Source organism: Tigriopus californicus, chromosome 8 (genome assembly GCF_007210705.1).
Source record: "Tigriopus californicus strain San Diego chromosome 8, Tcal_SD_v2.1, whole genome shotgun sequence".
Taxonomy (NCBI): domain Eukaryota; kingdom Metazoa; phylum Arthropoda; class Copepoda; order Harpacticoida; family Harpacticidae; genus Tigriopus; species Tigriopus californicus.
The window spans coordinates 8,136,329-8,152,644 of NC_081447.1; the positions used below are offsets into that span (position 1 = coordinate 8,136,329).

Genomic DNA, 16,316 nt, shown 5'->3' on the forward strand with positions numbered 1-16,316 from the left:
CCCAGTCATGCAGATTCACTTGCCACAGATATCCAAAATTATAGGGAGGAACATGGCAAGCTTTACCCTGTAGCTAAAAGAACTCTTGGCAACCCGGTTTTCCCGGTTTTCTATGAATCAAGATTTTAGCTGTCTAAGTTCAGTTTGAGCTAAACGTGGACGAATACAGAAATTTGACCTGAGCACAAAAAAAATAGGAGTGACATAACTTCGTGCAAAGTTTCAAAATGTTTTTGATGTGAATGGTTGCGAGAAACATGCCAGCACTCCTTGAAAGTGAATCAAAGGTGTTTTAACCAATACAGAGCGAAAAAAGCAAACCATTTCACGATCCTTAAATTCCAATGTCAATCATCTTGAATTGCAAACAAACCAAAAAGTGAAAACTGGAGCATCATGGCTGGAAATGTCAGTAGTAGCCTCTTAAAAGGATAGAGCTCATTTGTTTTTCTTTTTTGCAGTTTTTCTTAATCTTACTGGAACTGATTTGACTTTGTATCTTATAAAATCTGATCAAACCTTGAACGTATGACTGATCAGGAAGGTTATTTAAAAGCATGTGTGATTTAAAAGATGCTTTCGGATGACGAAATGCTTACACAATTGTATGGGAAAATACGTCCATGCATACCATAGCTTACCTACAGTATGTATCAGGGAATATGTATATATACTGTGAACATTCTTGTATTATGTGGAGGGATGCTCAAAATAAGCAAAAATACTTTTTTCCGATAGATTTCCACCTTGATGAAAATTTTGTGAACTTGAATGGTTACCATTTTCCACGCTTTTTGCTAAAAATGTCGTTTCACGTTTCTCCAATCAATAAGGTGTGAACTCACTCGCTCACAATCATGAATCCAAAGGGAAAGGGCCACGAACCCTTCCTGACTTCGAGAAAACTCCAATGGAGTTTTCTATTAAGCCCATGCTCAAGAGGATGGCGAGTCACAAACCATAAGGTTCCCCTTCAGCTTTGAAGACTACACTTATGAGTGAGGTGTATTATGTAAATGACGATATTGTTTGATCCTGAAATAGTTTTCATACCTTGCCGCTTAATTCTAGCTTGTTATTGGTGGTCAGGAAGATTTGGCGGACCCTGTATGTTTGAATGTAATTGAATACCGACGACGACAAGGAGAAAACAGGAAAGGAGAAACGTTAGTTGGAATGGAATATCAGATTATTCACTTAAAGCAAACTAATTCTTTCAAATGGATGTTCTTTTTATGATTTATCTACAATCCGTGGTTTACTTCGAAGATTAAGAGAGTTGTCAAACGAAACTGCTTGTTTTGCACCTTTGGAATGACTCACATTGAAGGCCAGGTAGCCTACAGCATGAAAAAGTATCCAATGTCTTGAAGGGTAATCCTGCTTCAAATCCTATCTAAGATGCTCCTCGATCTCAAACAAAGGCCAGTGTCGTGAGAGTGGGCCCTTAGGTCGTGCATGACAATATCACATAAATTGTTTCACAAAAAAAGCATTTCTCACATCTCAAAATCATAAAAGCCTTACTATATTTCCGCACTTGACATTTGGATAACGATAATAACTTTTATTGGGACTCTCAGTCACGCCAATTCGTTAAATGTATGGAACGACGTGTATAGAATAACTTTACACAGAGGTTGATAAAGAATGAAAGAATGGAATGGCAAAAGCAATGAAATAATCGACTAAAATGTTAAATGGCAGCCAAAATAAACCAAAATACGTTCAGTGCACACGAAAAAGTGAAGACGGGGTCGTAGACAGTACAAAAATACATCGGTATTATAAGTAAGTGAAGAAAATCTTGGTTATTGCAGTAGAGTGGGTGGTATTTGAAATTTTTCAGAATATCAGGCTAAAGAATTAGCTGAAAGGATGATCACTTGTTCCAATTGAGAGAAGCAATTCTCTAAACCAAATGAGACAAAAAACACATTTGTTGCTGAAGCTTATGATTTGACATTCCATTTTGCTTCTACGCTTTATAAAGCTCCAACAGAGGTTTAACTTACATATGTGTGTAGATGTTACTCTCGAAATAAGCAGACACGATAATTTATTGAGAATATTCTCTTCAAATGGTAAGAGTAGATGCTAGCAAGTACAGTAACTAAGAACACGCATCGCTGTACACTTAGGAGGAACCGCTCTGGAACCGATGGAAACGATGGAACCGAGAGTCTTAGTGGAATTTTCATATCACACTCCCAGTCTTTTGTATTCCGTACCAGTCAATGCGTACCAAGTTCCATATTGAATGATATACCATACTAGAAGCCATAGTAGCATGAGCATTGATATTGTGCAAGTGGTACATACTACAATGGCATTCAGACACAAGCGGGAAAGCGGGAGAGATTTCGGCATCCTCTATGCATCCCAAAGAAATGAATCCGACGTTAAGAGTGCAGTAACATTGTTGCGCTTGGCACTCCGTTCTGGTAGGCGTTGATAAGAGACCTCCAAGTGACTTGGTGGAGGAAAACATTGTACAAGGGTCCCCAGGACAATCAAGACAACCGTGGAGCTACCATTATATAGTGTCACTTTTACCAAGTTCATATCTGACAAGCAATGCGGCACTACATCTTCATTTACTAGTATACGGAATAAGACGCATGTGTGCAAATCGTCCAAGTGGAACTAAACCTTACGGTGCCAACCAAATTACTTGAGCTCATCCTCCTGTGCCACAGATTAGCTTCATTAAAACACACATAAGTTGGGCGTCAAGGAAAACCCACACGTCAAAGCACAACCAAATCACACAGTACATCTTAACTTAGACACTTGCCTCACTTCTTATGACATAAAATAACAATCTGCTTTTTTAATATTTACTGTTCCAATCGTGAAAAAAACATTAATGCCTCGTTTTTTACCCTTCACAGTGACCATTTTTTCTTGCGAAGTTTGTGGCATGCCATATTTTTTCTTGTGGGGCATTTTTAAACCTTCAGTTTTACTTTCCACCTTTCCTCTAAATTATAGATTTTGGTTTTCAAACAATGCTAAAATGGGACATATTTTTGTCAAAGCTTTGCTCCAAAGCACATCGATATTGCATCTTGGCGTAAATGTTACATTTTAATACTTTGAGGACTCAACTTTTTTGCATCTTTTGCCCTGGGAAATTAAGCCCTACCTACAGTGATGCAAATTTTGTTGCAACCTTGATCTTAAGTCCTCGTTGAACTTTGTTAGTTAGTGTTACAATTATGTTTTTTGACTTAAGTGGTCAAGTGATACAATGTGCTCTGCCCCTAGAGATGACATTTCCAGTAGCGGTTTACAAGTCCTCAAAACCAAAAAGAATGGTTTGAATGGTTGAACCAATTTGAATGGTTGGTAGCACTATTTCCAATTTAGACCCTTGGGAGGAGGGTATATTTTAAGAAGTCAAAGTAATGGTTTCAGTTTAGCTTACAACGGCACATTTGAGATATACTGATACAGCATAGTGCGCGTTTTGTATCCTTATAAAAGTTCAGAAATTATGATTCATTCAATGAAGCCCCTTTTCAACGTAATTTGCGCTTTTACTTCAGAAAGGCGTGGTTCCAAAAATATGTAGGATAGTTTTATTGGTTAAGGTATTGTAAACTAATTTATGTCCTCAGCCGTTTTGGCTGAACTGAAAATTCAATCAAAAAAACTTTTTGGTAGAGAGGGGCTTAGTTTTCATGTCTGTTATTTCAAGTTTCTTGGAAAAAGTCCAAAAATAACAATTTTGATGACGTTCATTAGGATTGTAAGAAATTTTTAATGAATATGTAACCTTTCTTTAGGTACTGTTTTGAATATTTTGCCTTTTGGGAGTAAATATTATTTCAATATTTCACCACTAAAACTACAATATTTTCGGAGTCTCTAGTTATCACTAAGGGTCGGAAAAATAGTCTCTCATTTTAGTCAAAATAGTTGCTTTTAAGTTATGAAAATCAGTCAAAAGAAGTTTCGAAAACGTATAAAAAATTAGTTACAAAAAAGTGAAAAAAGTTGTTTTTTGTTCAGATATTCCAGTATGTTGGTGGTTTTTAAGGTCAAAATTGCTTGATTATTGTTTTTCAAGATGCTCTTGCTCTTTGGATTAAGTCTTGCCATTACATCATAGAGAAATTAAATTTCAATGAAAATTCCTCAGTGCAAACATCACTTCCCTTTAAAGGGACCATTGGAAAACCTAACATTAACCTATGAATGATCCAATTTCAGACCAAAGGAGATTGGTAACCCTTAGACTTTTGGTCATCTACATAATGACCAACTCTCGTAACCCCAGATCTTTGCCCTTGGTCTGGTCTGTAGTAAAGGAATTTGCCGTTCTTGCTCAAAGTTCTCTACTCATCAAGGGTTTGAGGATGGACACAGAAAGGCTCACCCACTTTCCCGCAGCCTTCTTGCCAGTCATCAGCATGTCGTTGGTTTTGAATATGAAATCCTGAAAATCCTTCCCCCCGCCATTAAAAGATTGCTTGATAATATTGAGTCTCAATTTTTCGCGAAAAGGGTCTACTGTAAAACCTTACATCATACGAGGAATGATCCAGTGTCAGTCCAATGGAGATTGGTAACCCTCTGCATTTTGGACATTTGAAGACTCACTCCTGTAATCCCAGATCTTCCTTTACCTTTGGTCTGGTCGTTTTTGCATGAAATACTCCACTCATCAATGGTTTGAGGATGCCCACTTCCCTCAGGCTTTTGGCGACAAACGATGGGGGGGGTTATCAATCGCCACTAGACAATATAAGCTAGATCTACTTAGAGGACGAGCCCTCTAGTTAGATCACTTGTAATATGCCCCTATGTGCAAAACAGTTACTCTTAAAGAAAGCCTGGGGATCAATGTCAAACAAATCATTGAGCGGACAACAATTGTCAAACTTGTCACCAAGGTGACCTAAACTTCCTTCCTTTATTTTGCTATATTTCCCCTAAAAAATGACCAAAATCTTTGAATTTTCCCGAAAATGCTCGGTTTAAGGTTATTTTATGCTTAAAATTCGTGAAAAGGGTTTTCGCACATAAATGACCGAAATAGTGAAAAGTTAATCTAACCTAAAAAAATAAATTCTTTCCTACCCCTAGTAATCACTATAGACACTTTCTCCTGGTTGTTCAATTACTTGGCTCACCGCGTCCAAGAGTGAGCAGCTATTTCTTATGTGTCTACTTACATAATTTCCAAAATGCCGTGAGTGAGGTTTCTCAGATGGCGACGAACACCAAGCACCAAGCAACAAGCTGGTCTGAATTTGGACACAAAAGATTGATGGCAGAGCATGACATCCAAATGTCAAGGCACTCAAATGAGTCAAGGCCTCATTCAATTTTCGCATGTTTATGACTAGCTTGATCTTATTCAAAGCGCATTATATCTTTTGTGGAACTGACTTTTAACAGCCCCATTAAGTTTGACTACATGGTTCGATTGACAAAGGTTTGACCGTTGCATCTCATTTGAGACACGAATAGGAGGACGGCTCCACATTCCGTGTACGTATTCTGAAAGCTCTTCTCATGTGTGTACGTGTATGATGCTCCTCCTAATTAACTCACACCGCTCCAATTGTTCGTGGCAAATCCATTATATCTGCTTTTAGCTCATTCGAATGCAACATCGACTAATATTTCTCCAAAGGACGACATTTGTTAGAAAATATTTCTTTCCATATTGTTTTCTGAAGAGTAACTGGCTAGAAAAAAGCTTTTTTTTTCGATTGCATTCAGTTTTAACCCATTTCGGCCATTTTGGGGATAAGATTGGTTTTTCCGCTATTTGAACATTAAGATAACCTAAACCAGGCGATTTCCGATATTTTAGTGAATATATGATATGAATCGTTCGTTTCTGAACAATAGTTGAACACATTTTCCTCCACTAAAAAGCAGATAAAGTTCCAAACATTTTTTTCCATTTCAACAACATGACTTACAGTGACATGTCCTCACAAGGTATCAAGAATTTAAATTTTTTTCGCTAGTTCCACTATTCAATTGATGGCAAACATTACTTTTTCTCTAGTATATCATATACTTATCTACGAGGAACGTTAACCTCTTAATTAGTGAAAGTCAAAAAATCATTTTATATATCCTTTATCACGATTGTAGTTTGCGTCACTATTAAATTATATTTATATTATTAATTATATTTAGCAATCATAGTTATAAAAATTAAAGGGCAAAACAGTAATTGTGTTCTGATGCTTAAGTGAGTGAAGGATATTCAGCAATTTTTGCCACATAACCGCCACCTACTTGAATTGCCAATCGGATTGCAACTTTTTCCACCTTTTCATAGCATTCAACGTTTTTTATGCTTTATTTTCAAAAATTCCAACCAGAGGCGAGTTTTTAAACGCTCGTACCTCTGAGTTAAGCTTGCACGGTACCCAGTTCTAATGAGCATTCGCTCACCACTTTCCCAAGTGTATTCTCATATCGGTTTACGATCAATCCCTAAATCCGAGCTGCAATCTTTAAAAAACAGACCTCTGGTAACAAGCCATTTTGACGAGGATCATAAAACATTTTTCTCACCATTCGGATGAGGTAAATTGACTAGAAAAACAACCTGAATGAACGACGAGTCTCTCATTTGAAAACATGCCTTTTATTTTCCTTTCCTTTCCTTTTGAGGTTGAGGACGACGTTTTGTCACGAAATGTTTCGGATTCAACTTGCGCTCGTTGTCTCGTTGCATTGGCTTCTCGGATAACGATTTCTCCGAACAAAAATGCACTCGATTGGGAACCAGTCCAACCACATAAGAAAGAAAAAGAATCAGGAAATACTACAGCCCGATGTGTTCATTGTTTTTGAATCACTATCCTCATGTGAAATGAAGATACGTTAGGAATATCGAGCGGTTTCTAATCAAGCTTACTTATTCATTCATGCTATCCATTCATAAGCTTTAGCTCCCCCTGATCGAATTGGTTTACAATGAGCCGTTAAGGTGAATGCCAAAAATGATTCCCTTTCATTGGCATGGTTCTTGTTACTTTCGCCACCCGGGAGGCCCGCTTAATAAGGTCAAGTTTGATATCCTTGAAGAGCGCACTAGGGAGCCTTTAGTCTTTACTCTAGCGCTCAATGACCGCGGCATGATATGCCAATGCCTTTGGTCCGAATTTGTTCTACTGAGATTGCGAGCAACTTGGGGATTTCATGATTCCCACGTCTTGGTTTTTCTCCGCGAGGTGGTTTTGGTGTTGTGCCGATTTCCTACGCTCGATGAAAATCGCAGAGTTCCTTTTTTGGTCAAAATGGCATTTCCATCCATTCGGATATTGACCTGGTGCGATCATTTCTCAATTCTTTTGGGCTATCACTTCTGCTTCATGTCGACTGGAACGAATCAAGACAGGTGTGGACATCACTTCATCAACCAATTGTTCGCGAGTAAAACTGGAGTCTTTTATCCTTGAACACTCAAAGTGCTGGAGAGTCTTTTCCGTCCTTGCTTCTATTGATCATGAAAATCTTGTCCCTATTGATGTTGGCAGGGTATACGTACGTACTTTGAAAGCTACTGTACCTTATTCGTTTTATCAAGTAGTAGTGGGTTAAAAGGTTCCAGCCAAGTTCTGGTTGGGAAGACGTAATTATCTTTATTTGCTTTGGCATCCATGAAGTGGTCCCTGGAGACTATTTTCCTCGGCATCTGAGCCATATTTTGGTTTCGGGAGAGAATCAACTCACGTAACAATAAATACAAATAACTATATGGTAATCTTAGGCCAGTTGTGCTCGAGACTTGCGAGTATTTGATTTCTTCTCACAAGTTTCCATCGTTCTACTTCAACGCATCTTGAGATGTACCTAGTGGAGAGTCCTCCACAGATGAAAACAAATGGAGAAATGAGACGCAGCTAGACAGGACCACGGGGAAACTTTTAATTACTAAATACCGGATACATTCGTCTCGACCCTAGTAACCAGTTTAGGCTCGCTCTCAAGCTTCGCAGACGAATGTTCAACAACGGGCCCCTGAAGGCATTAGTTTTTTTGGTGTGTCAAGTCATGAGGCCTTGAGTGCTAGCAGAGTATATATGCATTCGAAAGCCATTATCAAACTCAATTGGCCATTGGTGCACCCCTACCCCAATAAAACTTTTTTGATTGCACTATCAAAATAATCATCAAACATTTGTCAACGAAACAATGGCTTGTCGTTCTTTCGCTCTCTCGTTTCAGATTATATTCGGGTTAGACTTTACCGAAGACCTAAAGAAAAACCCTGATTTTGAGCTAGATGTTCAGTACAAGGAACACTCTTCATTTTTGGTAGCCTTACTTGGACATTCGGTAGAAACTGTGTTTTCCGTAAACTGCCATCTTAATTCGGCCTTCAAATTGACTCCAAGGAGGGGAATGGTAATTCAGCATTGCGATCTTAAACCAAAAACTTACCTGTCCTTGAAGCATGAATTTTGCAAGGTTCAGGAAAAAGCCTTTGTGCATGTTCCAATGCCACTGGATCAGTCTTATTATTACCAATAGTTCGTCATTGGTGAAGTAAACAAATAGCCAAAATGTTCTGCCTCAATTGTATCATTGAGACAAGCGAAACGTACTGTTGGGCCAATATCTGACAACAACACAACTCATTGTCGACACATTAATGGACGGCAGACAAGGATATGCCCATTGAATTCGCCATTGCTTGAAGCCGACTGATAATGACGTTAAAGAAGATGGTGCAACGTTGATAATTTTAGGTGGAATTATGTCTTGCATAGTGTCGCCCCAGACTGCCCTGATTTAAGTAAAGTCTTCCGAAGTGCACAAAATAATGGTAGCTTGTCCCAACCATATCTATGGGCATTCTTTGCATCCATATTAAGAAAGATGGTCAGATCTGTAAAAATGCCTTGGAATGAAGCAGAGTTTGACGTCAAAAGCCTATTTTGGTTGATCTGAGAAAGTTCAAATCAAATGTCTTTGAAAGACCTTTTCCGGAAGCCTTCAACATGTTTTGAACCGGAATCATTTGTGGTGAAAGAACAATAAAGGCCAAGCTCTCATAACTAGAGAGCACTTTAGAGGACAGTTAAACATTAACCATTTAGGTACTAAAACCTCGAAAATCATACCCCTAATTCCGTAGGAAAGAATTCGCTCTTAAACAAGTACGTGAATCTAAGGACTAAGAGTATGGCTCCTATCGAACCGGTCAACATGTAATTTATCTCATCAAATCTACAATAGTAATAAAACTAACAACAGAATAATTGGCTTTGTTAAATTAGGGGGCTCATGAAAATAGGTTAAGGGGAGATGATGATGAGGTACTTAGTCATTGTAGCAGATTATGTAAGTCAAATCGGTTGAGAATATCGACTGCTATTTGACTATAACGAGGCTGATCTTATTATCAGAGTTAGATCGAGTAATGAATACTTTTATGGATTGAAAAATGGTTCAATTTTTATTCAAAGCCAATATGGAGTGGCGGCGCTTCATTTACTGACATGCATGAAACACTTGAAAGTATTCCTCGGCTTACCCGAAAGGCTCAATCTTGAGAAGGGATCTTTTAGTGCTTGTGAGTGATTGGTCTGTTTGTCGGCTCAAATTTGGATAAAAAGTAAGCCGTCTAAATGGTACGCCCATTCAAAACGCCAAATCTACGGCAATCCACTCATTCGCTTCCATGCATCCAACACGTTGAAGGGTGAAAATGGAAATCGTAAACAAGCCTTTCGAACAAACAGCGGACTTGGACAGTCCAAAATGATCGAAGACCTGAAACGTCAGGCCAACGCTTTTGAAGGAGGCGTATTCCAAATTTTGGACGAAGGAATAAAGAGGATATGAAAAAAGGTTTTTGTCTACGTATAATGCGCACGCACCATGATTCGTTTGAAACTGTTGATTTGATTCAAGTGTCTGGACCACGGTGCAATAATCCTTTCGGATGCAAATTTATGTTTTTTGATTGATGGGTGATGGGTGCTGAGGCTGAGGGCGGAGGAGTGAACCTCGACCCTCCCAATGGGCGTGATTAGTGTCTGAAAATTTCGTTTTGGGAAAGGTCGGCGGGAGAATCGAGCCGAGAATTTGCGATCACTATTTTTCACATTGCAGACCTTCTCATTTTTATTACTCTATTCTTGTAATTTGAGCCTAGTTTTGCACTTGTCATTGGAGGAAGCATACGAGCAAGTACATGACTTCTGAAGACCCACATTTCGAACGAATTGCCCACTAATTTCCGTCTGCTGACGTAAAGAGGAATCATCAACTTTCCATAAATGTCAGAGAAGTGGCATAAAACGGATAGGGTATACTTTGGCCGTCTCTAATCATAATAGTGATTATCAATGGTGTGGGGGCGAATCAAACTCGAAGCTTTTGTCTACAGACAACTGCACTTTCCGCTGTGCTTCACACTATTTCTCCTCCTTTCATGGCCAGGTGGACTCTTTATTTTCCCCACGAGGACGACCCGAGGCATAGAACGCCGACCCTCAAATCGCAAGCTTGCCTTGTAAGGGATTCCTTGCAGAGCTAATCTGGCGATCCTCTATAATAGGTATGCCTCGGTTGAAGTTAATGACAAATGCTTCATTGTTGACGCTGATGATGATGTTGATGATGACTTATTCAGGAACTAGTTTTGGACATGTAAATCCAATGCATTACTGAAATTTGGGTCAAACCAGATTTGAGATGCAACCCAAGCAAATCCAACCAACCCAAAACTAAACCAATAACGCTCAAGATCCGCTTCTCTCGTTATGATGCGACTTGTTTCGAGTCACCAACACGTACATCAGTACGGAAGTCGGGAGTGGTCCTTACGCTCCCGTCACTCTCCAAAGCAGCCCCTATCGATATCCAATGACTCAACAAAGGGTGAAGAACTGCTTTAGGTTGTGTAGAGTACAGTAGAGCCAGCTCTTGCACTGGCCTTATCTGAAGGTCGAATCTAGCTCGTCTAGCGCTAGAAGTTTGGATTCTTGGCCGCCTCTTCATTGCCGCTTGAGTTTGGTCTCGTCTACTTCGTTACATTTGGACCCAAGAATCTCAGGAATTCCTTCCATTTTCTGATATCATTGGATGAGAACTTCCTGAGCTGAGCTTTGGCTAAAGCAAGTATGTTTGTTCGGAGCCTGAGGGAAATCAGTATAGCAGTAGTAAGTAGTAGTAGTAAGTAGTAGTATTGGAGTAGTAGTAGTAGTAGTAGTACTAGTAGTAGTAACAGTAGTCTAAATGAGACCCTCCCTGGTCAAAGTTCCTTCTTGACATCCATCGATCATCAAAAGCTTCTCATTAGGAATCTTTTATCTTTGACCTATTCATGTCAAACCTCAATAGATATGGAAGACAAAGCGCAATTGTCTTGGCTTCATCAGGCCAAATAGATGTAGCTCCGCACTCACTCGAAACCTATATGAGAACCAATAATTTCGCCCTTAGATACTAACAATATTCGGCCCTGTGCAGGCGAAAGCAGATTCTCTATCTGTACTTCTGTACTTTCAAATGTGTTGGAAAACATACCCAATACTGATCTTTGTCACAGTAAGACCGAGCCACGCCATGTTCCCAAGTAAATTATAGACACATGTTATAATGAGAGTGCACCAGTCGATTTAATTGCACAGTTTGTGCACTTTCTTTACGTGAAGATAGGGCGTATTTACGATGTAGCTTTAAAAAAAAACAAGCGCTACTTGACACCTTTCAACTAACTGTATATCTGGCTAACAAAGAACAATAACATTTCATTTGTGTGACAAAAGATAAGTTGAAGAAAACATTCTGCTTTTGTCTAAAACTCGAGTTCAACATGATGTAAAGCATTTGTTGGATAAACATTAAACATTGTTCCGCTCGCTAGCTATGACTTACGACCGAGAAAGGGAGCCACAAGACTAGTGTTTCAAGCATGTACTTAAGCCTATCTTTGTCTGCCTAATCTTTGCAACCAAAAGCTCCCATACCTTCCTACATCATTATCTATTCTTTGCTACGAGCAAGAAGTCAAATGCCAACTTTGTATCTACTTCTTGGACTTGGATTGTCAACAAATGTTGAAATCAAACTTACCTTCCTTCCCGCCGAAAAAATGAAAACAAAGAAAAGTAGACAAGAAAAGCTCTCTGTGCTTAGAGTTATGAAATTAGAGGATTCTTCGACAATACCTACGTAAAAAACATTCCTTGACTTGCTTGGTTCGATCCGAAGTTCCAGTGTGGCCCCAGAATAGTCGAGCCAAGAATTTTGCCCCCTTCCCTTTTCGGATGTGGGCGTTTTCTATCTCGTCCCCTGTGTCGCCTTCGTTAGCCTAGATTGAGCCCACTGGGTGCGAATGAGAGTCGGCAGTTTTCATTTGATTGTGGTCTCTATTCAAAGTAAAGTTGGTGCAATTGCAAATGCAGTTTCTCTCAAGGCCAGAGCCAGGCATTACATACATGCTGACATGAATTGAGTATGTGGATTGCACCCATCACCGGGCCCATAGTAAAGTAGTAGATCGGACGGTGCATTTCCCGTTACGTCATTTCAGAGAAGGCCTTATTCCTTTTCAATCGTCTCAATTTCCGACTATTCTACACGATGCGACAATCGTAAGCCGTGTGTTTGTGTATGTGTGTGTGTGTGTCCAACCGACCAACGACAATGCCAATTCACGCCCATTCACGTCTATCTTGGTGCTTGAGTGGGATCAAAGTAGTGACGGTAGTGGTAGTATACAAGTATCCGGGCTTAGGACCTGACCACCCGTTCCAAAATGCTCGCTGACTCGACAAATTGCCAGAAGATTCCCAATGTGTCTTGAGATCGAAAGGTGATGAATGCTGTCGAGCCTGCTAAGAGGAGGAAAGCTCTCTTTCGTGGAGGTCGTGTTCGTCAGCAAATTGGTCTTGACTCTCACTGTTCGGCACTCCAAGCGATCAATCTAGGATTCTTCATGCAGTGGAAGTTGAACATGTCTAGCTAGACCGCCAGGCAGGCATCACTTAAATCCATCAACTAAGAAATCCATGTTCCCACGAAATGTGCCATTCTATGACGACGTACGCACTGGCCACCCATCCTATTCAAGCACAACTGCCAGCACAAGTCAATCCCGAACTGTTTGAAACCCGCTAGAGAACTTTGTAGGTGAAAGATCATATTTCTGATATTTTCACGACAAAGGACAAAAAGATCGATCAGATTCATTTACAAATATACACTTTGTGCATGAAATGTATTGCAGATTGGTAGAAGCTCACGCCTCACTCGTGGGGCAATCTTGATTGAAGTAAGGAGAACGGAATAACTTAATGGAACATACGCAGTGCATTTACGTAAAAGGTATTGTAAGTCATTTTCCCTGAAACGCATTCACATGGTTGGCAGGAGATACGATAACCATCTTTTGGTTCTTCGTCGTACAACCAGCACCAATCATACTGTGACTACACGTTTCATTATCGATTTACGAGCTATCATTTGTACCAGCCAGGAGTCTTCATATCCCTGTTTCTACGACTTCAGTTGAGGCTCCCATAGCGAAATATCACCGCAAGTATTATAAATATTGTACTAGTAGTTTGAATATTCTGTAAATATTAAGCAATTGGTAATGAATCTTTTCCACGAGAGAGTGTGGTGGCTTACCTGCACACGTGATTGATTGCTTTTGGCGGCTGCCTCCGACACAGACATGGCCGTGCCATTACTCAATCCACCGGGGAATTTGTTCCTCGAATTCGTCAGGAGCATACGCGCAATCAAAAGGTACAACACCACCGACAGGATCAGTGGCAACACATAGAAGAGTAGGATGTCGGTGAAGAACATGATCAAATACTCGGTGGAGTTGCGGCTAAGGCGAAAACCACAGGTTGTCACATCACCCACGCCCTGAACACACACCGTGCGGGTCTGAGTCAGGAAGAACCACGGGGAGCAATACCCGATGGCAAACACCCAACAAGCCCCGATGATCTTCTTGGCCCGGGAGATGGTGCAGATGGACTTGGACTTCATGGGATGACAGATGGCGATGTAGCGCTCGACAGTGAAGGCCGTCAAAGACAGGGCCGAGGCGTCGATGCCCAGATACTGGAGGTAGATTATAAGAGAGCATCCCACGGGTCCCCACACCCATTGATCGCCAAGGATGTGGTAGCTGAGCACTTCTTGGGGAACCGAGGCCACCAGAGTAATCGTATCAGCCACCGCCAAACTAACGAGATAACAATTAGTGGTGCTGTGCATGGAACGCGTACGTCGAACCACCGCGCACACCAAGACATTGCCCAGAACGCCTATGATGAAAATGATGCTCTGAAATAATGTTCCAACGATGGCATAATTAGGAGAGTAGTACTCCTGGGGTTTACAATGAGACATGGATCCGTTGGTTGGGACTGCCACGCAAGCTGATGTGTTATCGCAGCTGGATCCCGAGTAAACCAGAGTAGTAGGCGACGACAAGGACGAAGAGGCCGACGACGACGACGACGACGACGAGGAAGAAGCGGAAAGAGAGGAAGTAGACGCGGTCTCAGGATCCGTCCAACCAAACTCATTAATCCATACAGTTAGGTTCGTCACCATGATGCGACGTATATTTATGCACAATTGACTATTCTTGTGCCGAAAACACGACTGGCCTTTTGGCTTTCTGTATTGTGCTTTGCTTTCCTGATTTTTGAAGGGGCTCTCGGTGCGTAGGTGGGCCGTGTTTGCATTGGCTGCCGGCAGTAGACCCGGACTAATAGGCCACCAGGGTCTTCCTGAAATTAGACCACAATGCTTTTCTAACCATGAAATGCATGTGGAAAAAGACTTGAGCGGAAAATAGCAGCCGGAGGAATTGAGTTCACCACATAGAGCTTAGCGAGACAGAGCTCATAGTAGTCTCGGGGCGGGGGAAGAGTTCACAAATCAGAGCTTGTCAGCCGGGCTCGTCGTGCCGTTGTTCAGCGCTTCTTCCGTCAAAGTGATTGCACCACAGGGAATCCGGAAAAGACAAGGCACAGAAAAGGCATCTCTTCTTTCTCTCCTTCGGGTTCTTGTTGGGCCGGGCCTCATAACCTAGAACGAACAAGCACAGACACTTCGTCAACGATGTCCTCTCTCTCTCCAACTCCTCTTTCCCCTCGTCTTGTCATAATATACTCCATGGACAATTCTTGGTGGTTCGTGTCCCCAAAAGGCCGCAATGCCTCCAAGGATTAGAGCCAGAACAGCTTTGTCACTTCCGTCGTGTGTCTGTCTGTGCTTTGAAAATCCGAAAGACACTAAAAGCTGGCCACTGTTACTGTTACCACTACTACTACTACTGCAGCCGGTAGTCTGACTGTCCTTGTTGCCAAATTGGACCCGTCTTGGAATCGTTGTGTCGTTTGGGCCGAGTGCTGCCTATTGCTGTCGCTGATAGTGAGTCGTACATTTGTAATGTCTAGAATATGTAGCAATGGCCCAAGACGTGCTTCTCAAGACCGAGTCGTTCCTTGAGTACAAGATGCTTTTTAGTAGTATTGTACACTCATAAAAGGAACAGTCATGAGCTAGATGGCTGATGGGGATTAGTTCCACTAAAAAGGGCCGTTTGCTTCACTGGGAATTACGTAGAGTCAAGACGGTAGATGATCAATAAAACCATGATGACACTTTCGTTAGGCTCACTCCTCTCCAAGACGGTTTAAGGACGACGGAGAAGCCAAGACGAAAGAGACGTGGTAGTGTAATCTGTGGCTTGTTTTAAAGAGGAACAAAATTCCGATCAGAGTTTTTTTCCCCATTTCACCACATTGACTTTCTCGATTCTCGAGTTGCCAGGCATCCCGTTCTTTCCATTGTTTGACAACTAGGGTTAACTCTCATGAAAGGGTTTGCAAATCACAGCAAGGGCAGGATAATGAACCGAGTTGTTTGAGTCACTTTTGGCCTTCGAAGGCCGCCAAGACTCGGGGGGGGGGATGAGGTGACTTGTCTTGAAGCGATCCATCTTGAGCTCAATTTTCATGACAAGATCTTTCTGTTGAAGCAGGGTGTTGTTCGATTGAGAGAGAGGAAGAGGAAGACACGCACGTAGAGAGGGACCTCGTACGTACCGTAATGGCTAACCTTTACTCTTTCCTCAATCGCCGGCGCCTCAATGTCCGCCTTGGCGAGGCCTGGAAAGACATAAATTTATCAACGAAAGTTTAGACCTTCTCTTTCCCATGGTTACGCCAAAGAACGGACGGCCGAACAACTGTCTTGACACGCATCACGATTGCAGTGTTCGTTTCACAACTTGTTCCTAAAGTATACCAGCAGTAGCTGGAGACAATCAGGTTAAAATAAAGAAT

At 41.2% G+C, this 16,316-nt stretch overlaps 1 protein-coding gene across 1 annotated transcript in view; it reads right to left on the reverse strand.

Annotated features, from left to right (window-relative positions):
• LOC131885195 (thyrotropin-releasing hormone receptor-like) overlaps positions 1-15,998 on the reverse strand; it is a gene marked incomplete in the record, with an annotated part of 27,285 nt that extends 11,287 nt beyond the window's left edge. Inside the window, 1 exon segment of the mRNA XM_059233153.1 lies at positions 13,630-15,998. Within this exon segment, the coding sequence (XP_059089136.1) occupies positions 13,630-14,574 (945 nt within the window).
• Positions 15,999-16,316: the final 318 nt, after the last annotated feature.